The sequence below is a fragment of the Prunus avium genome, chromosome 3 (assembly GCF_965620075.1).
Source record: "Prunus avium chromosome 3, drPruAviu1.hap1.1, whole genome shotgun sequence".
NCBI classification, from domain to species: domain Eukaryota; kingdom Viridiplantae; phylum Streptophyta; class Magnoliopsida; order Rosales; family Rosaceae; genus Prunus; species Prunus avium.
In genome coordinates, this window is record NC_142286.1 from 26,486,865 (window position 1) to 26,514,714 (window position 27,850).

At 38.2% G+C, this 27,850-nt stretch overlaps 2 protein-coding genes and 1 long non-coding RNA gene across 3 annotated transcripts; 1 reads left to right on the forward strand and 2 right to left on the reverse strand.

The window, feature by feature from the left end:
* The first annotated feature begins 8,592 nt into the window (after positions 1–8,592).
* On the forward strand, positions 8,593–11,131 carry LOC110767837 (uncharacterized). Its single transcript, XR_015834655.1, has 3 exons — positions 8,593–8,873; positions 8,978–9,040; positions 10,676–11,131. It is a non-coding gene; the product is annotated as an uncharacterized LOC110767837 (long non-coding RNA).
* Positions 11,132–11,263: 132 nt separating this feature from the next.
* Positions 11,264–16,038, reverse strand: RPL21C (Ribosomal protein L21). The gene is made up of 5 exons (XM_021971536.2): positions 15,613–16,038; positions 15,289–15,369; positions 12,999–13,100; positions 12,810–12,884; positions 11,264–11,536 (listed from the first exon to the last, which is right to left on the reverse strand). Exons 1-5 carry the CDS (start codon positions 15,934–15,936, stop codon positions 11,465–11,467), a joined length of 654 nt encoding a protein of 217 aa, XP_021827228.1. The 5' UTR covers positions 15,937–16,038; the 3' UTR covers positions 11,264–11,464.
* Positions 16,039–19,096: 3,058 nt separating this feature from the next.
* Positions 19,097–25,318, reverse strand: LOC110767846 (cell division control protein 48 homolog C-like). Its single transcript, XM_021971508.2, has 11 exons — positions 24,948–25,318; positions 23,722–24,769; positions 22,975–23,591; positions 22,684–22,836; positions 21,733–21,849; positions 21,490–21,594; positions 20,351–20,416; positions 20,188–20,252; positions 19,903–20,104; positions 19,594–19,731; positions 19,097–19,478 (listed from the first exon to the last, which is right to left on the reverse strand). The coding sequence occupies exons 2-11, from the start codon at positions 24,767–24,769 to the stop codon at positions 19,419–19,421; spliced, it is 2,571 nt and encodes an 856-aa protein (XP_021827200.2). The 5' UTR covers positions 24,948–25,318; the 3' UTR covers positions 19,097–19,418.
* Positions 25,319–27,850: the final 2,532 nt, after the last annotated feature.

Below are 27,850 nucleotides of genomic sequence, written 5' to 3' on the forward strand. Positions count from 1 at the left end.
GGTAGGAGTCTTGGCCCGTGATTTTGAGTTTTTCCGGCGAGCTGCTATCGCTTTGGACACCCACGCGCTGCCAGCGCGTGTGGTGGCGTGTGGGCATTGTAACAGAGGGGCATTTTTGTCCCAATGCGATCCCCTGGTCGTCACGAACGCGTAGGATTTTACGGATCTCAATTCGGATAACGTTTGAACCCCGAACAGATTTTACATATTGTGTGATTTCCTGGTTCGATAGGTTAGAACCGTTGGATCGCTTTCAAATTAATATATGTTGATCTAGGTATTCCTAGAATCGTGTAGGATTCAACGGATCGTGAATCGGAGCCTCGGATGTTCCGATTCAATAACTTAAAGTTTGTGTTTTACAATAACCGTCCGATCGTGCGATCGTGAGCGATCCAACCGTCCGATCTGAACCAAATTTGTAGGACATGTTTCCTAGACCTTGTGGAACCCATAGGAACTTTCGGATCGTAAAACGGAGGTCATGGATCCCGCGGGCCCGGTTGACCAAGTTTGGGCAGTTTGACCCTCGGTTGACCGTGAGTCTTCCGAGGTAGTTTCACTCTTCAAGGAGTACTAGAATGACCCTTTGGACGAGTCTTGACCGTCATTTGAATTATGTGGGTCTAAGAGATTATTTTTATTGTTATGTGATCGAAATCTTATGCTTTTGAATTTGATAGTTTATTTAAATTCTTTTTATATTTAATAGTTGAATTCGTTATTTTTGTAAAGTATTTGTGATATATGTGGGTTTGACATATTCAAGCTTCTTGAGTCATATATATAATATTGAGGAAATGCTATCTATGTTGATTATGTGTGGGGTATTTGGGTTGTTGATGTGAGATGCTAGGAAGATTTGAGTTAGAATGTCAGTTTGAGTGCTATTAGTACTACCTTAGGTACCTCACTGGATATAGAATATGCTTGAGAGTTTATTGTCTATACTTTGAATAGGTATTGTGGAAAACTTGAATTAAGGAAGGGAGTATTATTTTATATAATATTTATATAAGGGATTACGAACTCCACCATCATATGTACCTCCCCGTTTATGGGTTTTATATTCAGGATTTATTTTGCCCAGGCCCGTCGGAGTTTGTCCAGGCCCCTCGGAGATTTATTTTGCCCAGGCCCGTCGGAGTTTGTCCAGGCCCTTCGGAGATTTATTTTGCCCAGGCCCGTCGGAGTTTGTCCAAGCCCCTCGGAGATCGAAGTTTGTCCAGGCCCTTCGGAGATTTATTTTGCCCAGGCCCGTCGGAGTTTGTCCAGGCCCCTCGGAGATTTATTTTGCCCAGGCCCGTCGGAGTTTGTCCAGGCCCTTCAGATGTCTTCTTAATACGATACCTTGGGATGGAAAGTTTATGCCCACGGATATTTGGAAACGGTGGATATGGACACTGGGATACATGGAAATGGATATAGTTTGGATATACTATTCACACACGTGCCGGGTTTTGAGCGTGTGGGCTTTATTGGTCACGGATCCTGGAATTGTGGGATGCCGGGAAAAAATTGTGGATATGGTCTGGATATGACGGAACCCGGGGCATGCCCTAGCGGGGTGTCGCTGTAAACCCTTAATTGAGTAGTCTGCGCGCGTAGGATGGTTTTCAGACGTACGGGTCTTGATTCTTCGTCCGTACGGGCTGGTTAGAGTATCAGTCCCCCAGTTGGACGACTCATCCCTAGCCACATGGATGTTTGAGGGCCGGATAATTGTGAGCTAGTCAACAATCCCCTGTTGGATTGTTTCCCCCAGTACATGATGTGCATCAGCATATGTACCTCCCCTTGGATATTGATATATGGATATATGGATATGGTCTGGATATGACGGAACCCAGGGCATACCTTAACGGGGTGTCGCTGTAGACCCTTGATTGGGTAGTCTGCGCGCGTAGGACAGTTTTTAGACGTACGGGTCTTGATTCTTCGTCCGTACGGGCTGGTTAGAGTATCAGTCCCTCAGTTGGACGACTCAGCCCTAGCCACATGGACGTTTGAGGGCCGGATAAGTGTGAGCTAGTCAATAATCCCCTGTTGGATTGTTTCCCCTGGTACATGATGATGGTGAGAGGTGGGTGTTATTATATTACACATGTGTATATGTGGTTTTGATTCTGGTTTGAGATTTGTGAGCTTATAAATGTATGAACGTATAAGCCCTGGATTTGGGCAGTGTTGTTTGGCACCATACGCCTTGGATAGGGTATGGTCGTGGGGTTTGAATTGATATAAAGAAAGAGATTGAGAATGTGTTCTTTGTATTTTTGTCGGAAATTGGAGTTGTGTTAAATCTGAAATGTATTGTTGGTTGTATTTCAAATAATTGCATATTATCGGAGTTTTGACTGTTCAGATGAGAACTACGTGTGGCTTGATCCCTTGTCCAAGGGTACGTAGGCAGCCTGGGGTCTCACCTAGGTGCAGCCGCGAATTTTATTGGGTGTAAAAGGTTTGATTGACTCTGTGTATGTGATTGGATTTTGATGGGGTTATTGGATATGAATCCGATTTATTGAGATCATTAATTGTTTGGTCTATGCATTGTTCGACTTAAGAACTTTGCTGGTTTTGTTTCGAACCATTTGAAGGCCGGAGGCCGTTTATGTGAATTGCATGAGATTGTATTGTGCGTGCTGCCAGTTGGGATATTAAAATGTGAATTTTGTGCAGGTTGAAATTTGGGGAATGTTCAATTTACAGGAGAGACTCTGCTGAATTTTCGGTGGAAAGTCTCGTGCCCTTATTTCTTTTTGGGAAAAGAGGATATAGTTTCAGTGAGTGAGCTTGACATCGGGGTGATATCGAAATTTCCACAGGATTCGTCTCGGGTTTCGAGGAATTCGGGGCGGGTCCTGTCATCCTCTCCCTTTCTTCTCCTCCTTCTTGACTTTCCTCATGGTGGCAAAAATCAGTTCTGCCCAATCCCACAAAATCAGAGATTTTTTGGGGGCTGCTTCAGAGGAGAGCTTCCATTTTCACCCATCTTCTTTCTCTTCTTTCCTCCTCTTTTCATGGCCAAATATGATGAAGGAAAGGAAATGGGTGTGCCTGCTGGTTTAGGAGATAGCATCTTCCCCTGCGTGCCAATATCCCTTAGTTTCTTGGATGCTTGCACTTGGAACTCGTTCTCCCAGCAGTCCCTCACATGTGAATCCTTGGCCTCTTCGTGGTCTTCTGCTTCAGCCAAGTGCTGAGGGCCTTGACTTTCTCTTATTCAAATGGTTTGGGCCTTTTAATATAGAAAACCAAGTCATCTAATAAGTGGGTTGGGTTCACCAAATATTTGGGCTTTATAGGCTATCTAAGATAATGGGTTATTTTTTTACTAAAGTGATGGGCTATTTTGGTTGGGTTACTCTAGTTGAAGCAACGGTCCATCTCCTCCCTTGTGCTTACCCATGTTTGGGCCTAAGAAAATGGGCCTGAGTCCCGAGGCCCCCAAGCGACCCGAGACTTCTATTTCTTGACCCATCAATGGGCCCCATGACAACTCGTTACCATCCATACCGCAACCCACTCAAGCAAGCCTCGGGCATTTGAGTGGCTTGGGCCCACTTAAGCTTGTTGTGGGATAATAATTTCCCGCTTGGCACGGCGTGTCGCTTGGCATGCTTTTGAGTATAACGCTTGATAGGATAATTGGCATGGATTTGCGAAGTTAAATGCATCCTTATGATTTTATTTTAGTTTCTAACATGATAGATTTTTATTTGGCATGGCATGTAGGATATGGCTCGCGCACGGCGAACTTCTGTGCACTTCAAATTAGGCCTTTTTCCAATAATATATCGGCTTGGGCTAGGAATTTATTCGGGCCTAGCCATGGATTTTTTGGGCCTCAACACTCGTCATAACCACCACCAACACATTTTAACCACAACCATTTAGTAAAACTAAAATATAAACAAGCATTTAATTTCTCATCAACTGGACTTTAAGCCCACCGACATATTCGAAACCAAACTCAATGAAAGTAACAGTTTAATTCGTGGCTGCACGTAGGTGAAACCCCAGGGTACCTACGTATCCTTTGGTGAGGGATCAAGCCACACGTAGTTCTTCGATCAATAATCACAAACCAGATAATATACAATTATTTTTAGTAATACCAACAAGTTAATTCTAGAATCATCCTTTCCCTTTAAGTAAAATCACAATATCTCAACTCAAGAACACCAACCCATTATTCTTTCTCACTCCATTCTTAAGACTCATGACTCAGCAACCTTTTCCTATGACAATTCACATATGCTAAGCATAATTCTTTTAAACGTTAATTTTTTTCCTGCCATAGAATAATAATCATTTTTCCTCTCCCTATTATTTTACTACATGCTGGAGAGTCCAACGCCAAGCGTAGTAAAGTAACAGTAACCAAAGTGTCCGAATCATTTACCACACGCCGGGAAAATCCAACGCCACGTGTGGTAAAGTAACCAGTATCCAAGTGAGCACACACGCCGAAAAATTCAACGCCACGTATGGCCCAACCAAACCATGTCCTATGTGCGCAGACTGCTTTACCACACGCCGGAAAATCCAACGTCAAGTGTGATAAAGTACTAACACCACCAAGTAAGCCTACATGCCGGAAAGTCCAACGCCACATGTGGCTAAACCAATCCATGTCCTACGCGCGTGGACTGTTTTACCACACGCAGAAAAATCCAACGGAGCCCACACGCCGGAAAATCCAATGCCATATGTGGGTATAGTAACCAAGGAAGGTACATATCCTGATGCAAAATTCCAATTTCCCAAAACAAATCGTTTCCATATAACATAAATATATATAATAAAATAACACCCATACTTCCTTTTTGAAAACCATAATAAAACCATAATTAAGAAAAACACCAAAACTAAATAAGCCCATTCGATTTTATTAATATTCAAAACACTTTTCATATACTTAAGGAAATATACAACCTCTGAAAATCCCATAAGACAAGATAATAAAATCCAAAACACCATATTTAAAATTCCCAAAACCATAGCCCATCAATGTATACACACCAATTCTAAAAATCTCAAAGATATTGAAATTCAAAGTTCGATAACTGTTGTATTTGTTAATTGACACAAATTAATGTGCAAACAACCAATTAAAAATACCAGCAAGTGCACGAATCTATTAAGGTATAGATTATGTAAGTACGGGGTGAATCCCACGAAGAACTGTCGGTTTCCTACAAGTTCTAATTTGAGTATGTAAAGAACACTTATTTAACACACCACACATGCACAAAACAAATTGGAAACTAAAAATGAGTAAAGAAAGGTAAAAGAAAAGAAACAAAACAAGAAACCAAAGAAAAACACAAACAACACTTTCTCTCACCCTTCTATCACCACTGTATCACCTGTTTATCACTAGTGAACAGTGCGTGAACAGTGGCTGGCGACCGGTCGTTTTCAACAGTAACGACCGGTCGTTTTTTGGCATATTCGTTTTCTCTGTTTTTCAGTTTCAACCTTTGTCCAGTTTTTGACCTATAACTTTCCAACCATTTGTCCAAATTTTAAGTTCTTTATACGGTTGGATTCAGCACAGAAAAACAAAGAACATAATGCGGACCAAAAGTTGAAAACAGTTACGGAAATAAAAAGAATTCAATGGAGAAAACACACAACGTTTCCAACAACACAAACACACACACTTGGGGGGGAGGGGGGGGGGTTGATTTGATTTGAGTGACCTATTTCTAATGCTTGAATGTAAATGAACTCTAATTTAAACAAGAATGACAAGAATGAAAATCAAATTGTGAAATTAAAATGTAACAAACACTAAGGTTTCGGAGTCCACCCTAAACAATCCTATCCATGTCCGTGGACACTCAAGTAATGAACTCTAAACGTATTGATGAAGATGTTCGCAATCAAGACCGGGACTAGTGGCTCAAGACACATTGATTCTATCTAATATACGTAAAGTGCAGGGCTAGTGCTACAATACTTGTGCCTTCCCTATAACCAAATCTAGGTGTGCTTAGTACTTCAATTCAATTACAAGAAAAATCCATTAAGTTCAAAGAGAATATGAACATCACAAGAACCCTAATAGCATAATGTTTACATTAGGTGTTCAAGAAACCAATTCAAATGGATGATTCTTACTTCATCCATTTATTGCTTAGGAAAACATGAAGAAACACATAATCCCAACAACCTCAAGAAGCATGCTTTCTAAGGTAGTCAATCAAAGGAAAATATACATCAAGGATAGATTATTTTAGTGAAGAGGAATTCATCAATTGTTGTCAAGAAACCAATTCACATGATGCTCACTTAAACAAGTTCAATCATTTGTTGCTAATTAGAAATTATGTTCTTGGGTATCTTACACAACTTCTCAACTTTAGCTATATGCATACAACCTAAGGTGATTAATCAAAGGAAGCAAACACATATCATAAGATTCAATTAGTGAATGGGATTCATCAACAACATCTAAAAATTCATACACTCAAAGCATCAAAACAATAAGGTATTCATGTTTAGGGCTTCAACCTAAGCCCTAACTATGGAGTTTAGTTACTCATACTTATTTCAAATACAAACTCAAAACAAAACTAGAAAGAGTTTATAGATTTTGTGAAAATGGGAGCTCAAGGTCATCAATGGTGGAAATCTCTTCCACTTCTTGCTTTATTGCCCTTGTCTTCCTCCTTGAGCTCCCTAGCTCTAAGCTCCCAAAAATCTCTGCAAAATTGTAGAATGATAGAATGGAATTCAGATTCCAATGGCTGCCTCCTTCTTTGCTCCCTTCTCTCCTCCTTTCCAGCTTTTACTTTTAATATAAAACTACCACCTTTGTTAAAGCCTTAGCCTTTGTCCCCTTGCCATGATGGGGTTCTTTTGTTCTTGCCATCACAAAGATGCTCATTGTTTCAGAAAATATCTCTTAACCAAAGTAACTTCTTGTTACCAAATGGTATGGTAACAAGAAGAATCAAGATGACACTATGGAGGTAAAAACTGGCCCAAGACAAATCTCTAAAGCTGCTGTAACATGTAGGATCAGTTGGATAGGCTATACTTGTCCAATGAAGCTCAAATTTGGATATGTTGTAGTTAACATCCGTTGGAACAAGTTTCATGAAGATCTTCACCTCATCCGAGCACCAGAGCATGCTGATCCAAGGCCAAGAAGTTAACCTACGAAAATGAACAAAATCAGAATTTATAACCAATAATGCACTTTTAGCTCATTTTCATTCTAACCAAGGTAAAACCTATGAAAACACAAAAAAGAAGTAAAAAGCTATAAAATGTCAAGAACTAACTCAAAATATTAGGTGAATAACATGATAAATCATGTGTAAAAATGAACCGAACAATAACCACATAAACTAATGCACCAAAACCAAAATCCATATCATACCCAAAGTCACCATAATCCTTTATAAATAATATTAATAGCACTAATAATAATAGTAATAATAATAATAATAAGCATTCCCGAAGTTCCCATAATCACGTATTCCATCCTAAAAAATCACTAGTTTGAATTAGACCACCCATAACTTTCAATATCCATTCTCAAATCAATTCCACATACGTATAATATACAATTCAACAAACCAAAATTCATAATCCTTATTATTCACTTTCCAAGACAACCTTTTAAAACCCGCATCAAAATCCAATGTACCCATAACCCAAACACATAGACATACATTTGAGTGGAAACATATAATCGACATTTAATTAGATCCTTACTGACACCAAATCCCTCTATCAAGCCGTAAGGGCCAAAACCGAACCGGTAGCTCGCTTTTATAACCTCATTAACCCAAATACTCATTACCAAACAAATCACTTTCCCACCAATATCACTACTACACTCAATATCACAACATCAAAACAAATCCAAGTTTTCAACAATACGCCATAACCACCATTCAAATTCCCACATATTTATCATCGGCGAACAATTCCAATAATACTATCCGGTAATATAAGGCCACAATAGAAACATACACCCAAGCCCATAAATCCTAGAAAACTTAATGTGTATACACAACCTTGGAAGGGTCCTAAAGCCATTCTAGTACCTTCCCAAAGGATGAGACGGTCTCAAAAGACCTGTGGTCAACAGTTGGTCAAACTTCTCGTTTTTGGTCAACCAGGCCCATGGGGCCTCCAATTTTCAATCCAAAAGTTCCTACGGGTTCAACAAAGTTTACTAAACACGTCCTGCAAGTTTGGTTCAGATTGATCGGTTGGATCGCTCTCGATTGCATGATCAGATGGTCACCGTTTTACATAATCTTTGAATTATTGATTCGAAGTATTCGTGTAAGAATCCAATCCGAAATTAATATTTAATTATTAATTTATTCTAGTAAAAGACAATTTTATATCAAGAATATTTTAATGGTTTAAAAGTTGACTTTTTTTAGGAAGAAATTTGGGGATTTCAACTCTATTGTTGCGTAGAGTACGCTGAGATGAGTCCGTAGACATGTAGTGGGCTCAAATCGAAGTTGTAACGAAGAAGTTATGATCTACGGAAGCCTAGTGGCATAATTGTAAATATTTCGAAGTCAGTTTAAAAACAAAGACCACATCTCTCTCTCCTCTCACGCAGAACCAGATCTCTCTCTCTCCTCTGTTCAGGCCAGCCGCGACATCACGTGTTTCGACAGTGATTCCGGCCACGTCCGGCCGTCCCCGGCCACAATTTTGGATCCATTCTCTTCGTCTCTCTCTCTTCTACACATCTATACCAATTTTCAGCCCCAAATCTAAGGAAATTAAAGCCAAAATTCGAGCCAAAGTGAGCCCAAACCGACTGTGCAAAAATAGCGGCTATTCGTGGTCTTTTTCGGCCAATTCCGGCCGTCACAGCTCAGGTAATTACACCCAAAATACTCTCCTACCTTCCCTTTGTGTTATCCCTCGAAAACCCAACGTGAATTCACTCCAAAATCATTGATTTTGAAACTAAAATTTCTAGGTTTTCAAGAGACAGAAACCTTCGTTCGCGAGCTTTAAAGGTGGAATTGATCGTCGAGCCAAGGTATAAAGTTACTCCCCTTGATGTGCTAAATACGTAGGTATGATTATTGGCCAGCGGTTTGAAGTTTTCCGATCGCCGGAAAATTACTCAATACACCCGCCGGTGGTGGCGGTGCGTTGGCGGGGTTTCAAGGTTGGATTTTTGTCATAGAATGTTCCCCACGTCGTCCCGAGCACGACAGTATGCTTGGATTCCAATTTGGTTACCGTTTGACCGTCGATCGAATATTGCATATTAGGCGTTATCTATGTTCGGACCGTTGGATCGACTTCATTTTCAAATATGTTAATTTAGGCACTTCTAGGATCGTGTAGGAATTTGCGGATCAAGAATCGGAGTCCTGGATACTCCGATTCAATAATTCGAAGTTTAGATGAGCGATAACCGTCCGATCGTACAATCGTGAGCAATCCGACCGTTCGATTTGGACCAAACTTGCAGGGTATGTTTAGTAAAGTGTGTTGAACCTATAGGAACTCCCTGATTGGTAATTGGAGGTCGTGGACCTCACGGGGTGTTGGATTGACCATTACGGGAAATTAATCGCTTAGTGAACCTCAGGTCTTTTCAGACTATTCCACCTGTCAGAAATGTTGGAAATGGGCCTAGGAACTTTCCTAAATTTTGTACACAGACTTTTGAGGCCGGGGGTCAGGGTTTTGATTAAATATCCATTGTTGAGCAATTTTATTAATTAAATATTTTTAATTGCTTAAATAGGTACTCGGGCTTCTTCGAACCCGCAGAAAGGACCCTCAAAGGGTCAAGCTAGCTCGGACACTCAGTGAGTGGACATTTGTTTTCTAAATAGTTTTAAGATATTCTTGATCTGTGATTATTAATTGCTTTGCTTAAGGAAATGGATAATTTATGATTTCCAGTTTTCTAATAGCGTTTTATGCTTATTCGAATTTAATTTGAGAACGATTCTAAATGATTATTCATGAACGAAGTATTTATAGTTTTTACTTTCCAAGCATTTAGTTGAATTCAATCATTTTTATTAAATTTTGGTTATATTCAAACGTGAATGGCTTGGAAGATAGAAAAGGAAATGATAACAAGATTTAAGGATTTAAGGAGAAATAGAATTATAATTTTTCCAGGAAAGATTTTTAGACCATCATAGGTACCCAAGATGTTGCCTTCGGATAATTAGTTGCCTTCGGTTGAGTAAGCATGCGTTTGACATTTGTCCCACGAGTCTTAGAGATATCCGGACCGTGAGGAGCGAGGATGCGGCTCAGGTTGACCAAGTGTCTCCTAAGTCTTGCGAGGAATGCGGCTCGGGTCGACTTTGTGTTACTGAGGCTTGCGAGGATGTGTCACATTACGTGACACAAGGAATTGGCGGTATAATGTGGGAATTAAATGGAAAATCATGGAATTGACAGATTTATTATGGGTATACCTAGGTGGAAGGAAATTATTTCTGTGCAATGCTTTTGATGATTTGATTGAACGCATAATTAATAACATATGTATAAATATGCATGTCTTAATTCTTGTATGAATATAGGACATGGATATACTTGATTTTTCAAATGGTTTTAACAGTGGGGTTAGTACGTTAATATTCTATTTTCCAAAACTTTATTTTGTCCACTCACACTTTTAAATGTTTTGCGTCCCCAGGCAGTAGACGTGAACCAGAGCACCACAACCGAGCGATCATCATCACTTTTCATCCTTTTCCGCCTTGTAGGATATTCTGCTGCATTCTTTCTACCCTTGTGATTTAATAGATTAGTATTGCTTTGAAATTGCCCTAGGATTGCTGTAAGGCCTAAGGCCATAAAGTTCTGTTGTTGGATTGCTTGAATTCAAACTTGATGAATGCTGAATGATTGGGTTATAAATTGCTTTTCATGCATGTGTAAATTTTGGGAAATAAGCAACTTATAAGGGAGACTGCTGAATTTTCAGCAGAAGTCAAACTCTAAAGAAAATTTGGATTTTGTTAGAAGGGCAATTTGATCAAGTGTGTTATGCACCTGCCAGGTGTCGGACACGCACAGGATTCGGCTTTAGGCTATGACTTATTTATTTAAATTCAATAGGCCAATAAGTCATATTTTTATTTGTTTGAAACCAGTGTGCTTAAACATGGCAAGTTGCTAAGCCTACCTTTTTCTTTTGTTTACCCTTTTTATCTTTCTTTGAGGTAGAAGGCAACCATGTAAAACGCATCAAAGGAAACTTTGCAATCATGTGAAAGTCGTATGAACAGAATGGATAATGACACTAGGCATTTTGGTCAAAACGAACGGTAATCCATCTACCAGCTTACATACAAAATGAGAAAGGCAACGAAACTAAAAGGAAGAATATTCAAATTCACTACTTCAAGAATATATTCAGAAGCATGAAAAAAAAAAAATTAACAAAATAACAAATCCTGAACCGAAACCTCCCCCTATGTGGTTACGACTCAAGGGTAACTGCTGGATAGTCTTGGTAGCCAGTGATGCCTGTTATCCTTATCCGTGTATTTGGCTGGATACATGAAATGAGTTAAAACTAAATCAAAAGCATCAAAACAGGAAAAGGCAATTAAGAGGAAAAGTGATGTGTGTATTTGATCAAGGACATATATAAGATCTTAAGAAAAATACATACAAAAGTTTGTTTTCATCCCAAGGGATAAAGGTAGATGTGTCTCTTCGTTTTCAGAATTTTGTTTTTGAAAAAAAACATATAACAAACTATAAGCTATAGGTGTTTGCTCGATTATACAGGAACTTCTTGCTTGGAGCACTAGATGAAAAGTATACAGAAAACTAAAAGTACATATTGCTGCTTTTGCGTCCTAGCTACGATGATATATTAAAATAATTGAGCTTGGTTTGAGCAAATTACATGCGATGCACTCTGCAAGATTCAGCAGCTTGTACTATATATATATATATATATATTTCAATTTCATACATAAATTTCCCCAAAAATCTTGTCAGTATGGTACCTGATTCACTCTAATACCTGAAAATCTTGTCACAACTCAAGAATGTGCTCACCACATGGGGTCAAAATCCTAATAGAATTAGTCACTAACGAAGATGATTGTCGCTTATATAGTCCATATAGACCCAATTCATGGTGAGACTCGGCATGCAGTCACATAATCCATAACACATAGTGAACTACCATATTAAATTTTCTTTCTTTCTTATTTTCTGTTTTGCTTTGTGTTCATATCAGCCCTTAACATTATATAATACCACTCAAATCCCCTCTTCAAAAACAATTCTAAGACTTTTTCAAAGTTACCCTCAGTTTCGCTGTTCCCAAAAACATCTGCACAAATCAATAAACCCCTCTTGTATCCATCTCATATCCCTTGTGTATCCCTTCAGAGTATCCATGCCGTATCCAAAGGTTAAACTTGCCAAAATGTCAAGTAAATAGAAATTTAGAGCATTGAATACCTGCTTTATACATTTTGGTCAAGAGTCACATGAACTGGGGGCATGACTGATCAGGACATAGGACTCGAATTTAAACTAGGGTAAATAAAAGATGAGGGTAATAAACTAAAATGAGAGGCAAAGTCTCATTGCAGTGTATGCAAAATGCATATACCTGTATGCTCTAACTTAGTTTCTATCATCCAATTAGGCCAAAAAACCATATAAAAATCAACATGAAACTTTGTTTCTTTCCTTGTTTCCATATATGAAATCAAGTCATCGCAACAAATTTAGTTGCACTCATGAATAAACTCTACTGTTCTGGTTAGCTCACAAAGAAATGAGATGAATGAATGTAATACCTGTCGGTGACCAATGTTTCTCCTATAATTTTTCTTCTTTTTATACTTGAAGACAACTACTTTGTCATTTAGTCCCTGCATAATAATATGTCACAATAAGATGCAGAAAATATACGCAGACACACATATAGAGACACATTATTTGTGAGGGTAAAAGCGATCGATTCATTATGATATATAGTGACTTACTTGTTCTTCAACTACAGCATGTACAGCAGCATTTGTCACCACTGGTTTTCCAATGTAGGTAGTTGTTTTTGTTCCCACAAGCAATACCTTGTTCAGAACAATCTGCATAAGATCAAGTTTAAACATCTTGAGAACAAAGCAATGATCAGTTTTTGGATAATAAAAGAGCCAATGCTGATAAAATCACTGGTTTTATAAATATAAAGAATTAAAGATTTTTTTGGGTCATGAAAGAACTAAAGATTTTGAATCATTATTTAAAGGCTAGACAACAGACCACAGTATTCTCCAACTATTGATGGATTCTAGTAAAGCAATAGTACATTTCTATGGAGTTAAAAATATTCTTGCGCTGAAAGGGAGATAAGAGAAGAACCTCTACGCTTTGGTACATTTATAATTTTGAGATTTGAGGTGTTTCGGATTCAGAATAAGAAGTTGGTTAGTCATGACTCTAGTTTCTTTTACCCTTGTTTAGGTGAAGTACGTGCACTGTTTAGTTACTGAAAAGTCTTTCCCCTTCTAAGAGTTTAAAAAGAATCTCCATATTTTATTAGAAATTTGCAGATTCTGTTGCTCTATGCGTAGGACTTTCTGCATGTTTTATATTTTGTAAGGTGAGACATTGAGGTTCCTAGAAGACAATAGTGTGGTTACAGGTTTTCATATCTTGTTGATTATTATTCTTCTAATTACTCTTCTATTTTCTTTCGCATCTATGCAATTTTCAACCAATTGTTAATACCATTACAAACCCTAAAAAGGTTCTCAATGTTACATACCGAAATATATTCTAAATATTCTAATTCCATCATGAAAGAGAAATTAAATTATGTAGCTAACTAGAATAACCTATATTCTAACTCCATCATGACATGCTGAAATATACTCCGAACTATTTCATATTCTCATTGACAAGGCATACCCAACAGTCTGTGTAATGAGTTTTTGTTAAATGGAACAACCAAAGTTATTTAAAGCATGTTACTGGAAATCACCAAAACTTAATGCAGCTTTATGAACCAAGATTGCACACTATTTCTTCAAGCATCCATAAGTTCATAGTTCAATTTCAAGGCAATGGAGGATAAACTACCAATTGAGTTGTAAAATTCTTCTTCCTTTTTATTTCTTCTTTTTTAGTTCAGGATAACAGAGGAGAAGACCACGTTAATTGTGTTATGGAAACGATAGTGTAACAAGACGAAAAGCATCTAGCACTAAGATCTTGAAGAAGTGCCAATACAGGTTAAAGTGAACAGTGTAGCTCTCCAAAGTGAAATGTAATTATTTTAGCTGAAATTGCTCCTCCAAAAAAGTGCATCCACAAAAAGGCAAACCCATTGTTCATAGTACTTCCTCATTCTCCCTCATCAAGTGTCAATATCTGACAGGAAACCAAGGGACTATATAATTATAATTGGCGATGGAATTACTTACCATAATATTTACCTCTATCATTGACTGCCTTGGTTATTTAAGGAGCATTCATCAAAGTAGATACTAATAGCAAAGGGCATTTACACCTAAACATTGAAAATTCTAGGTACAGTAGAAGAGCATACTGTTGATGCACTACTTTCACTACAAAAATTATTAGATGCTTCCCTTGAAGTATTGTGTACCCAAAAAAGAAAACTAGATTTTGATCCCAAGCTGTTAACAACCATAGGAAAACCCAAAAGAATTCCACAAGAGGGCAAAGCTCATAAACTGAGGGCTGTGTTCCTGATTTTCCTTTCTACCAATAAAGGGTAACCACCTTAGTCAATAAGAACTTTGTTATCAGCATAGATCAAACGCCCATCACTTGTCTTGAAATGATTACTTGTGAAATAGGAAATAGAAGGCCAAAAGTTGTAAACAAGTTCCTTTCCCAGTTATAATTAATGCTTCTACAATATCTTGTAAAGGATTGACTCATTGCAGCATTTTCAATCAACAGTTTTCTGTAACTATGGTTCCAACAATTTATGATTTGATGCAACATTAGCTGAAAGTCACCTAATTTCACAGGTTCTCAACTGATGGGGTTAATAATTTGAGGCATGTCACTGGAAATGGAATGTTTCTCATGCCAACCCAAGAAGTAAAAGCGTATTAACTTCATCAAAATTACAGCACTTGTGTGTGATTCTTGAACTGGCAATGTATAAAAATCCAATTAAAGCAAAAAATTTCACAAAACTAAGTTAAAGCTAGATATAACTACAACAAGAATTGCCAAGATGGAACAAACATGACAAGAATTAAAGTAACAAATAACCAAAGAATGAGAAGAATATCATACCTTATCATTGACATTAGCGCCTTTCAGCCTCTGCGTATAGATATATCGTCCGGGTATAACAATGTATTGGCGCCCACCAATCTAAACAGACATCATACACAAGCAAACCCAGTCATAAGATTAGCAATTATGATCTAAATAGAGAACTCAAAATTCGAACTTTTGTTTTTAGAGAAAAGAAACTAAGCAAAAACGTAATTACAAACCATATGTCAGCTGGTTAATCAACTGAACAACAAAATTAATGACCAAAAACGCCATTTTCCAGCTTAAAACATCTGGGTAACCACAAATTCAGTAAATGAATTGAAATTGAATACTTACCATAACAACACCAAACAATTGCTCGCGTTTTGGGGATGAAGGGGTTTCAACCACCTGCAAAGCCGCAGGCTCCGTATCATCAGGTTTGGCCTCAGGCTCCGAGGCTTGAAACTCGGCCTCGACGACCACAGCAGATTCAGCTTCCGCGGACTTGGTTAGAAGAGGGAATGTGGGTCGTGAAGAGGAGGAAGACAACTTGTGCGAAGAAGAAGAAGAAGAGAGAGACAGAAAGCTGACATTGTTGGAGGGGGTTTGAAGGTTCTGTGAGATTTTGCAATGGGTTGCGAACAAAGAGCACAAGGAAAGAGTTGCAGAGGCTGCCATTGTCTTGATTTGAGAGGAAAGGCTCAAGGCTACAACAAGTGAGCTGTTCACTCACTCTGCCATGGACTTATCCTATCTGTTAGCAGAAACCAAATATGTATGTGGGGAAGGAAGTCTATTTCGGCCCAACAATTTGCTCTTCATACCCTAAATTTGCAAACTCTAAAATTCAATTTTACCCTTTGAAAAGAATTTAAAAGAATACCAACCAACATCCTTCCTTATCGCACAACAGGCCCCTTGCACGATGGAACCCGTGTGCATCATAGTTTAGCGACAAACTCACGTGTGTGCTTGTTGAATGGGCTCTAGCCCAGTATAGGCCCATTTAATTCCAAACCCAAACTTGGATTGCTAGTTTACCTAAAACTCAAAATTGGCCTCTTCTTATACATGGGTTGGGGATGTATTTGAGTTTTAACCCAAATAAAATAAAATATGGGAGATTCACTATTATACTCAATATAGGAGCCCAAATTATAAATTTTAAAAAAAAAACCCAATATGAAATGGACTTTAGAAACACACTCAAAGCTCATTTACAACATAACAAAAAGGCTTTTAACTTCTTATAAATTACAAAACTGCCATCGATTTCTTAAAACAAACCCAACCCCAAAACCTTATAAAAAAAACCCAAAAACACTCAATAGGGCATCAAAGTAATTTAATAATAAAATATAAATTCAATAGGACCAGCTGTCATTTTTTGGGATTTTTTTGGGTTTGTTTATAAAAATTAAATGGTGTATAGTTTATCTATATTATTAGTGCTAAAAATGGGTATATGACTACATATCTCAAAAAAAAAACAAAAATTGGATTTACTTCCTCTACATTAGGCTTTCTCCAACCCGAAGGCTAAAACCACAATTAGGAATGTTTGGCCTGGATTCCCCTCAGACCCATGTATGGGAAGGGGCTAAATTTGGCTTTCAACTATAGTACCTATAGAAATCTAGGCTTCTTTTTCGAACTGGGACAAAAGGTTGGGCTCCATAGCACACCACATCTAGTAGGGGTGTGTAAGATCTAATCCAATCTATCCAAACTGAATGATTCAATCCAATTTTAATTTTCGATGATTTGGTGGATTAGATTGGATCCCTAATTTCCAAAACCGACATGATTGAATCGAATGACGAATTGGCTTATGAGGATCCAATCCAATCTAGTTAGTTTCATGCTTATTTTGTTCATTAGATAATTGTGATTAAGAACGTTACAAATATTTTAAGTAATTTGATGGAATTATGTTTAATGTATTATAAAATCAAAATAATTTTCTCTAACATTTCATTTATATTTTACATTTATGTCTATTAATTTCTTTATTATATCAAACTTGACGATAAATATTTCATTTTTCATTATCATATTTTTTTCATGATGAAAACCGATCATCCAATCCAATATCAATTGGATCAGATCAGAATGGATTTAAACCTCTAATATGATCGGATTGGATTGGAAAAATCATAATCCAATCTATATTGAATTGGATGCGGATTGGTGAAATTGTATTGGTTTCGAACCGATGTACACTTCTAACAGCCAATAGGGGAATTTTTTAATTATTTTTTTTCATGTTACTGGAACTGAAATGATCTCGTGTGGTCCAACCTAAATTTATGACTATGTGCTTGAGCCGCATGCAGTTGGGATCAGCTAGTCATTGAAATCCAACGGCATCTGTTTTTTAGTTTTTTTTCCAATTCAAATCAATGGCATATATTGATTTTTAATTTTAACGGTTAAACGACCCAAATTTAAATTTAATGCTCAAAATGATAAAATAAAATATACTAAATTATATCCAACCGTAAATTTGATCGAAATTCTATAAATATTTATCCATTCTTCTTATTTAACTACCAAAGTTTCTTGAAGTTTCCTTTCAATTTTATTCTCACTTTCATTTCATTTGAAGATGAACCCAAAACCATCTCAAAGATATTCCAATTAGAAGCACCACGGAGATCAAGATTTATGCAGAGCTTGAGTTTTAAGTGGGGAACAATAAACAATCTCTTACATTTTGGAATCGTGTGTACCATTTATTAATTCATCACAAAACAATTATAGCTCGAAAATCTTGGTGCCTCGATCACGTGAAGCCATTGCATCTCGATTCAAGACCATCAACGATGAATGCTCTCTATGGAAGACTTATCTGAATAACGCCAACACGAGCTCAGGAAGTGACATGGTGAGTAGTTATCTTCATAGTTGAATGTTTCATCGTGATTATATTTGTCAACTATCATTGGTAATCATGCGAAATGTATATTTTTGAACGATCACATACCTGCATGTAAAGATTTTAAGCTGTATCATGCGTGGCATATATCAAAAGATTGCCCCAAATAGGCCCATCACGGCAAAAAGGAACATGGACGAGGCTTGCGGTGGCGATGGAAAAGCTTATTCATCACGGCAACAAATTTAAGGATGACAGAGGGGCGAATGAGGAGAAGACTATGATGATGGACCACTCCCAATACACAAGGCTCTAGAACATTTGAACACTAAATCGAGTTGGCAAAAAACCAAAAGAATCGATTTTGGTTTAGACCGTTCAATTCTTGGTTTTTGCCACTTTACAAACTGAATCGAACCAATTATATAATGTCGGCCTAGATCTTGATATACAACTCATTTTTCTTATGAATCTAATGTGAAAATCCTAGCCACCTCCATCTCTCTTAGGCTCCTTCGTCTTCCTCACGCTGTCAACTTCTCTCATCTCCATCACGATCCAAACGTCGTTCATCTTCATAACGATCTCACAACCTCCATTCACGTCTCAAATGTCGTCAGCCACTGTCTTTTTGTCGTTTCTCTTTGCGTTCGTTGATGAATCCCTAAAGAGGAGTGGAGTGTTAGACTTAAGCTTCAAGTGATGATGGACAAGCCACAGCAAATTTTTTTTAAAAATTACTGATTCTAGCTCAAATCAAGTAGGGATCACACTGAACCGAAACCGAAACAGACCAGTAATTTTATTCAGTCAGATTTTGGGGGTGAAGCGGACCAAGCTGGATCGTGTCTACATCTAGGTTTTAAGTATTTGGATTTGAATATATTGCCACCCAAAATGGAATTAATTGACAATTGAAGCATTTTTTGAAAGGTTATATTATTGTTTTAGTTAAACAGATTTTGAATATAAATTGACAAACTCTATTTTATCAAAATTGGCAGTGCAATATGCACTAATGTCTACAACACCTTCAGGCCAAAAGAAAACGTCTACTCCGCAAACCCCTGCTCTAATATTCTTCACGGTAGAATCTCAGGCCTTAAACTCATCAAAATTTATTTTCCCAATTGAAGTACCAAGTAAATTTACGAGGCACCAAACCAATAAAATTATAAAAATAAATACAAGACAACGGATCTGCTTCCCTCTCGCATTCTTTCTTCTGTTGTTTGCTCTACAGACATTTACAACGTACACTCTTCAACGGGACGCTTGTGGCTTAGGCTTTGTTTCTTGGTGCTTTGAGGCTCTCCCCAAATTTCTGGTAGTATTGCATTTGCTGTTCCACCATACGGGCAAAGCAATGGAAAATGGAAATTTAAAATTTGTGTTCCGGGAAAAAAGAAGGAATTGTCTGTTGAGAGGTGTTAGGCATATGAAAATCAAATCCATACCTTGTCTGTTACAGATGGTGCAATTTTAGCCAGCGCTTGCTCAAAGTGAGTGTCTTTGATAGTCCATGGAGATGCATCTGAGCTCCTCTCAGGTGATGTCAGTTTCTCTTCAAGAGCAGCCATAGCAGCTTCATTCATCTGCACAGATCAATACGTTAGAGAGAATCCCAATCACCTTTCTTCTTCCCCCACCAATCAAACAAAGGTAAGGGCAAACAGAGAGGAAGGAAAAATCAGCTCTAAAATCAAGCATTAAACTACATATTACAAAGCAAAAGAAAGCTTATATAATTAAGAATATAGACAAACCAGTGCAGCAAGATCAGCTCCACTAAAATTTTCACAAGTTTCCCTTTGTCCAATCTCACTCAGATCTACACTGGCATCTATAGGCTTCTTCCTTGCAAGAGCTTTTAAGATTAAACCACGCTCGTCTTTAGTGGGTGGGGCAACATGGATAAGTTTACCAAACCTTCCAGGCCGCAAAACAGCACGGTCCATGACGTCGGGTCTGACAAAAGGTATAACAGCATGTAAGAAATGCATAATGATAATCATCACTGCCAAAACTGAAGAATGAACAATAAGTCTTACCTATTAGTGGCACCAATAACAAATACACCCCGCCGCTGCTCAGCACCATCTAACTCTATAAGTAGCTGCAGTTGTAAGAAGTCAGTTCATTGTATCCATAAATGAATGAAAACGAGTGAGTTTATAAGCAGTCAGTTCAACACTGCCTTCGCAAATTTTTTACCTGGTTCAATAGCCGTTCAACAACCCATCCTCCTTCTTTCCCCCGCTTTGTTGTTAAAGCATCCACCTGTCAGTAAGTGAGGGGAAAAACTTTAAAACGCTATGATTTGTAGGACACTTCTTCCACGAAATTTTTTCCATGTCAGGGCACCTGAGGAAATGAAACCCATGTCCTTCCAGTTTCAAACACTCCTTTGGATACTTGAAAGGAATTCAACTTTATGTAGTCAGAGAGAGTGCTTAATGATTGAGATATTATTCTTTTCTTTTCGAATTAGACATCATTTCTAATTTCTAATTACTTTGATTTTATATATGGGTGTTTTCTGAGCAAATTTATGTTCAAACATATGTAGATCTCTATCCTTATAAAACACCCACATTTGTAGTGTCCTCATGTCTAGGTTTTCATAAGTTGACATGTTGGACATCACATATCAGTGTCGGCACCCAGCACTGATGCCCATGCTCACAAAATGTAGGTAGAGAGTTTAGCTAAATCTGTGTAATTAAGATGACTTCCTGCGACTACACAATGAACAGGAACCAGCGTCAACGTAATCTTAAGTGTATAGGTATGTTCTTTCCAATAGACCCCTATTACTTTTACAACAGCTATAAACAAGCCAGTGAATGGTGCAAGAAGAACGACAAATTGTTGGAAGGGTAAAGTAATCAAGATAATTTGGTTGACTTCTCACCCAGTGCTTTTAGAGGCCAGCAAGGAAAAAAAAAATGGAGAAACACAGCTATATCATATATTCAAAAGACAAGTTTTTTTTTTGTAAGGTCCTGTAATATTAGAAAGGTTAACTATCTCGAAAAACAAGATGGCTGCACATTTTCAGGAAGTGGGAAGGGAAGGACACCATATGCCTCCAAAAATTGTGCCATGATGCATAATTGAGGTTCATTGGAGGAATAAGCAATCCAATCCTACCCTACGTACAAACAATTCAAACCAACTTGATCACGAGACCCAATCCAATCTACCCTACATACATACAAGTCAATCCAACTTGATCACGACAAGCCAGTCATCTATGCCACTAAATATCCTTGAATGTTCAAATCAAATGATAAAATTCTAAAGAAGCTGATAGTAGCAATAACAATTGGCAGGAAGAGAGAACTACAAACCTCATCAAAGAAAAGTATGCACGGTGAGCATGTCCTGGCACGACTAAACAATGTCCTAACTGCCAACTCACTTTCTCCAACATATTTATTCAGAAGTTCAGGGCCCTAACAAGTTAAGAAAAGCCATGTCAATCAAATGGATCCTCTCAACTTATGCAAAAACATGCACTATATCTATTGTCACAGATAAAGAAAGTAACATGACAAATAAAAATTATCCAATAGGAAAAGTAAATGACTGACCTTAATGTGAATGAAATTGGCTCCTGCTTCATTAGCAACAGCCTTTGCTATCAGTGTTTTACCACATCCTGGAGGCCCATAGAGCAAAAATCCTGTCTCTAAATCTACTCCAAATTCCTGAAACCACAAGTCAATTCAAAATTATAATTAGCCACTTGATTGCAGACAAATAAAACAATTAAATAGAATAAGGTACAGGAATCAGAACATATGAACCAGTGATGGAACAACATGATACTATAGAAACTATAAATATTCATGCAGTGTAATAAATAATAAGTCACCACTGACAGTTATGTCTTGATTTAAGTTTCCATTATTTTACAATACAGTTGACACAACATTATATCAAATTTATTTAAAAGTTTTTGGTGATTGTGCTGTTGTACATGGATTAGTAAGTTCTGAACAAAAGACTTATCCCAACCCCACCCAAGCAACCCATTTTACCAATTGAGATATGATTAAAGACATATGCTAGGCTCACTTCACTTGCAAAAGTGGACGACAATGCATTTCTTAGGGATGTAACATTGTCCGGTCAATTATCGTTTTCCTCTAACCATAAATGCCACAGAAAATATGTTCAAAATGAAATTAGTGGTAAACAGTACTGTCTATAGATGACAAAAATTTGCTACTAATGTATGAACCTTAATCAATTAGCTGATGAAATGTGGAGATTCAGCCATCATTATTACGAGGGGCAGAAATGGATAAAAAGAAGATTGATTCTAGTTCATCATCAGGGATTCTGTTCTATATCTTTTAGAACACCATACCAAAGGCACAATTTTTTAAACAAAAAAAAATGACTTTCTTCTTCAAACACACAAACTCTCACCATATCAACCATTCCAAACCTTTCTTCTACAAACGCACGCACACAGAGAGAGAGAGAGAGAGAGAGAGAGAGAGAGAGAGGATAAAAAGAAAGGAAGTAACAATTACCTCATAGTTCTCAGGATATTTAACACGCCTAACTATATAACGATCAAATTCCTGTCTTAAAAGATCTAACCCACCAACATCCTCCCATTTTACATTAGGAATTGCAGAGAAGCCTTCTCTTTTTGATGAAGGCTGAACCACTTGAACTGCTTCCTGCAGGAACTCACATGATAACACTGTCAACTCAAGAAATTTCATGAAGACAGCATACTAACTGTTTTTCATTTCAATATGTAGCAATGTAATTCAAAGAATGGGGAGAAAAGGTAGAAGTAGTTAATTTCAGGACACCTCAAAATCAGCCATACTGATAGTAAGCTTTTCCATTTCTTCAGGCGTCCATGGTTGCCTCCACCAATCTTCATTGCACTCCTCATTCATAGAATCTATGGACATATAAGTCTTCCTCTTGTGTATAATCCTTTTCATGGCAATGTTACCAGCCCTGTCAGCCAGGGCTGCCAAATCAGCCCCCACAAACCCTGGTGTAGACCTGGCCATTTTAAGAAGATCAAAAGAACCTTCAAGTCTCAGATTGCGTGTAAGCACAGAGAGAATCTGAACCCTCGCATTTTCATCTGGAACACCTAAAACAATCTCACGGTCAAATCTCCCCGGCCTCCTCAGAGCATGGTCAACAGCATCAGGCCTATTGGTAGCTCCAATAACAAGAACATAGCCAGACTTGTTATCGGAACTTTGCAAATCCGAATTTGCATCAGCCGGTTGTACAAGCCTATGAGATTCATCCATGCAAGTCATTAGTTGTGTCACAATTCGCCTCTCCATTTCTCGTTGCAAACTCTCTCTTTTCGAAGCAATTGCATCAATTTCATCAATAAATACAATTGAAGGGGCAGTTCTATAAGCTTTAGAAAAAAGCTCTCTTATATTTTCTTCAGATGCACCTAAAATTTATGATAACAACAATTACAATTTTCATCAACATAAATTAAAAGATAAGAACCTTAACAATAACAGGGTTTTGCAGCTTCTAATTCAACTTATTCAAACTTTTTTAGTGAGTAATGCTAATACCTGAGACACCAGAGACAACTTCAGTGGCAGATATTTTATAAAACGGAATGCCGGTTTCATTGGCAATGGCATGAGCCAATTTGGTCTTGCCACACCCGGGCGGGCCGTACAACAAAATCCCAGACATTGGCCTAACTCCGAGCCACCGAGGCAGGTCCGGATGGCGAAGCGGCACAATCACCTCCATCTTCAGCTCCTCTATTACCTTCTCCATCCCACCTAAGTCACTAAATCTCGGCCCCTCACTTCCCTTCACCTCAACCCCTGTAACCGAGCCCTTGGCTTCAGCCGCTTGCAATGTCTTTGGCCGCCCTGGCCCTCCATTTCCGCCCATTAACTCAACTTCGTCGCGACCAGGAAGCTCCATTTCTACATTCTTCTCCTTCTGATCCTCGGCTGGCTTGGGCTTCATGGCGCTGTTCGATTCCATATACGATGCTCGGAGACTCGATTTCATCACATCAAACTCCGGCTCCACATTCTCGCTGTATATTGCGTCCTCCGACATCGACACAGACCCATCTTCATCAGCATCATCATCAGACGAAGAAGAAGAAGAAGATGTAGATGGATGGTCACCATTCCTTTCACGAATCCTTCTGAGGTGGGCAGACTCCATTCGCTGCAATTTATCCTCGCTCTTACTGGCAGCACGCTTCTGCCTTCTCTGGGAATTGCTTTGGCTGTTTTCTTCTTCTTCTTCTTCTTCTTCTTCATCTTCATCTTCATCTTCTTCTAAGTCACTGACTTGGATTAGGGTTTTCGATTGCTTAAAGGAAGGCGAGTCTAGGGTTTGCTGGACGAACTTGTTGAAAGACTGGAGCTTGATGCGGTGGTAGTCTCGGTAATTATTGCGAAGGTGGTGGACGATTTCGTCTAGAGAGGAGGACCGCAGGTGCTTGAAGGTCTCCAAACGACAACGAAGAATCCTCTGCTTTTGATCGGAGAGCGACCTCCCTCCGCCCTTAAACCTAGGTGCTGGCGACGCAGGATCCCTCATCCTCTTAACCCTCTTCACAATCTTTCCTCGCTGCCCAGGAGTTGCCATCTATAAAACAAAATGAAAAAAAAGTTAGAACACAAACCAAAATCAACTACACCACTTTCATTGAAGAGTATAATTGTAAAAATACAAAAGGCAAAACTTCTAGTCATTGCTACATTGTTCAGATTACAAATTGAGGGAGAAGTTAAAACAACACAAGCCAGAAAGTAAAAGAACTTACCTTAACCAGAACAGAGAAATAAGAATATAAAAAACACTACAGCCTGTGGGTTTCTTTGGGGTGGGGGTCAATGGTGTTTACCAGTGGAAGGTGGACTTAATTAGTGGTGGTTATTGATGGGGGAATAGGATTGAGAAGAGAAAATGTTGGTGATTGAAAGCGGGAGACAATGGGGTCACGAGAAGGGGGAGAGCGACTGAGCGAGATATGGAGAGAGAGAGAGAGAGAGAGAGAGAGAGAGAGAGAGGAGGAGGAGGAGTGGTCGTCGTCGCAGCTGCTGTAGAGGGAGAGGAGGATGAAGGAAAGCGATGGAATATTTTTGCTCTAAAAGAGGCGATGGTTTAGCCGGGATGGGGAATTTTTTTTATTTTTCATTTTGGGCCATAACATTTTCGGGCCTGACGTTCGTCTTATGTAATTTATGTCCATTATTCGTCACAATCAGTGAAAAACTTGGGCGCCAAGAATTCCCTCAACTCAATCCGTGACGAGTCTAAAAATATAATGTGATGAACATGCATCAAAAAATTTGTTTCATCCGCTCAAGATGTTTAGGTGACAACTTTAAAATTTGCCTCACTTATGTTAGAGTTTGTATAGGAAAATTTATTTTCACTTAGTCCCACATTGAAAGGGAGTGCTTTCTTTTTATGGTTTATAAGCGCCAACACCTTTGAACACTAAATAAGATATGGGGCCTAGTGAAGGCATAATTGGGTCTCATCTTAGTTTAGGCTCTTGGGCTTTGTTGGTTTAATTTAGGCATGTTTTCGATGCAGTTACCGCACACCACAAAAGAAAGACAGAAGAAGAAGACGACATGGGGAGAGAGAGGCACAAAAGAGGAGAGGGGAAGAAGAAAAAATCGAGGAAGAGAATAGAAAATAAGATATTGGGCCCTTGGCCCAAAACTTGATGTTAAGCCCAAGCTTGCTGTTCCTTTTTCATAACCCTAATTTTCTTCTTCTTCCCCATCAGATCAAAGCGGTGTTTCTTCTTCTTCTCTCTCTCTCTCTCTCTCTCTCATACTCGGTCGATTGCAGTTGCCAATGGAATTGGTATCTGAGTACCGCAACTAGTACCATCATTGTCAGTCCCGATTGTCCAACCGCAACAACGTTAACTTTTTGGTCAACCAAGGTTTGGCGATAGCAAAAGCCAGTCAGTAATCGACGATTTTCGGTGTTTGAGGTCCAATCGCACATCCTTAGTTTAATTAATATTATTTTTATTAATTAGAAATTCGTTTTTTAGATAATATCATTATCTAAAATTCGAATTCTGTTTGAATAGTTATTACAATTGTTAGATGAAGAGGTATCTGACATCTATCTATTGACAATTCGTTCAAACTAGTCAAATATAGAACTTTTGGAATTGCATTATCATTCTCGACGCATAAACACTTCTTTAGAGAAAACATATCACTGTTCGTTAGAAATCAAAGCCATAATGCTCAGGCTTTGATTTGTGATAACTCTTGGTAGGCAGACTCCTATCGAACTACAAGCACAAGGGGTAGATTAGAAATACTATCTAAAGGACATTACAACTATGCAGGACTCTATCACTTATCCATGTCAGTATTTTCTATTGATTTAACTATTATATTGAACATCGCTATATTGATTTGATTTAATAATATTTATAGAACTTATTTGACATAAATGTGACGAAATGTTCAACGTCACATAAAATTTTGTCACAGAAGGACATTTTTCTTGTAGTGGCTTTTTCATGTCTTCTTCATCACTTAGTTGCTATGTTGGACACACAGCGAGCCAAACCAAACGGGTTTGAAATGTGAGTTGCCTAATTAATTAGGCCCCGTTTAGTTCGCGAAATAGATTTGATGGAAAATAATTTTCCATGTTTATTTTCCAAGGGTTGGGAAATGGAAGATTCATTTATCATGTTTGGTAATGCTGGGAAAGTAACAATAAAATATCACTTTATTTTATTTCCCATGTTTGGTTTGCGTAAAAATGTAAAACGAAGTTTGTTTAATTTTCCAATTATACCCATATGAAATTCAATAAATAAAATAATGCATTTAATGCTATGTTGTAATTCTAAGAACCACCATGGTTATGTGAAACCACGTTGCTAATTATAAAACAACGACATGGTATTAAAGAAAGTCAACTCTTGTCACCTAAAAAACATCATTTGACCTTTTTTAAGACGACGTTTTTTTTTTTTTATTTAGAAACCGACATGTAAGTTGATGTAAGTTGTCGGTTTTTTGCAATATGTGAACACTAAACTGCACTAGAACGACGGTTTTTGTTTAAGAACCGTCGTGTTGTTCATGAACGACGGTGAATTACTATCGTGGGCTCAAAAGATGACGGTCAATTTCATGACGGCTTGAAAACCATCACCACGACAATGAATATCCATCGTCTATTTCTTTTTCTTTTTGTAGTAGTGGTTCCAAACAGTGTCAGATCCAGAATTCTCGGGCCAAGGGGTCTTAGTGTAAAAGTGTTGAAACTTTTCCTACGAAGAAAATAACACTAAAAAAATAGAGAGATGGTGGCAGCACAAGGCAGTGGTGGTTAGCGTCGATGGAGAGGCAGTGGTGGAGGTTGGGGCTCCTAGGGTTGTGAGATATTAATTTAGGAATGAAAGGGTTTGGGGATGTGTTGTGTAGTCGGATAAATGGGAGGGGAGGAGGATGATCTTTTGTTTTGTTTTTTTATTTTAAAAGCTTGGCTCAAAACGACGTAGTTTTGAGGCCAAGTCAATTAAAAACAATTGAAAGAGCCCTGGACCAAATGACGTCGTTTGCCCAGATGTTTTTTTTATAATAAAAAATTGAACCTTGTGCTCGCGCAGCAGCTGCGTGGTACACAAGGCAAACCCACAGGGGACTTTTATCGAGCACCTTGTGTGCACAC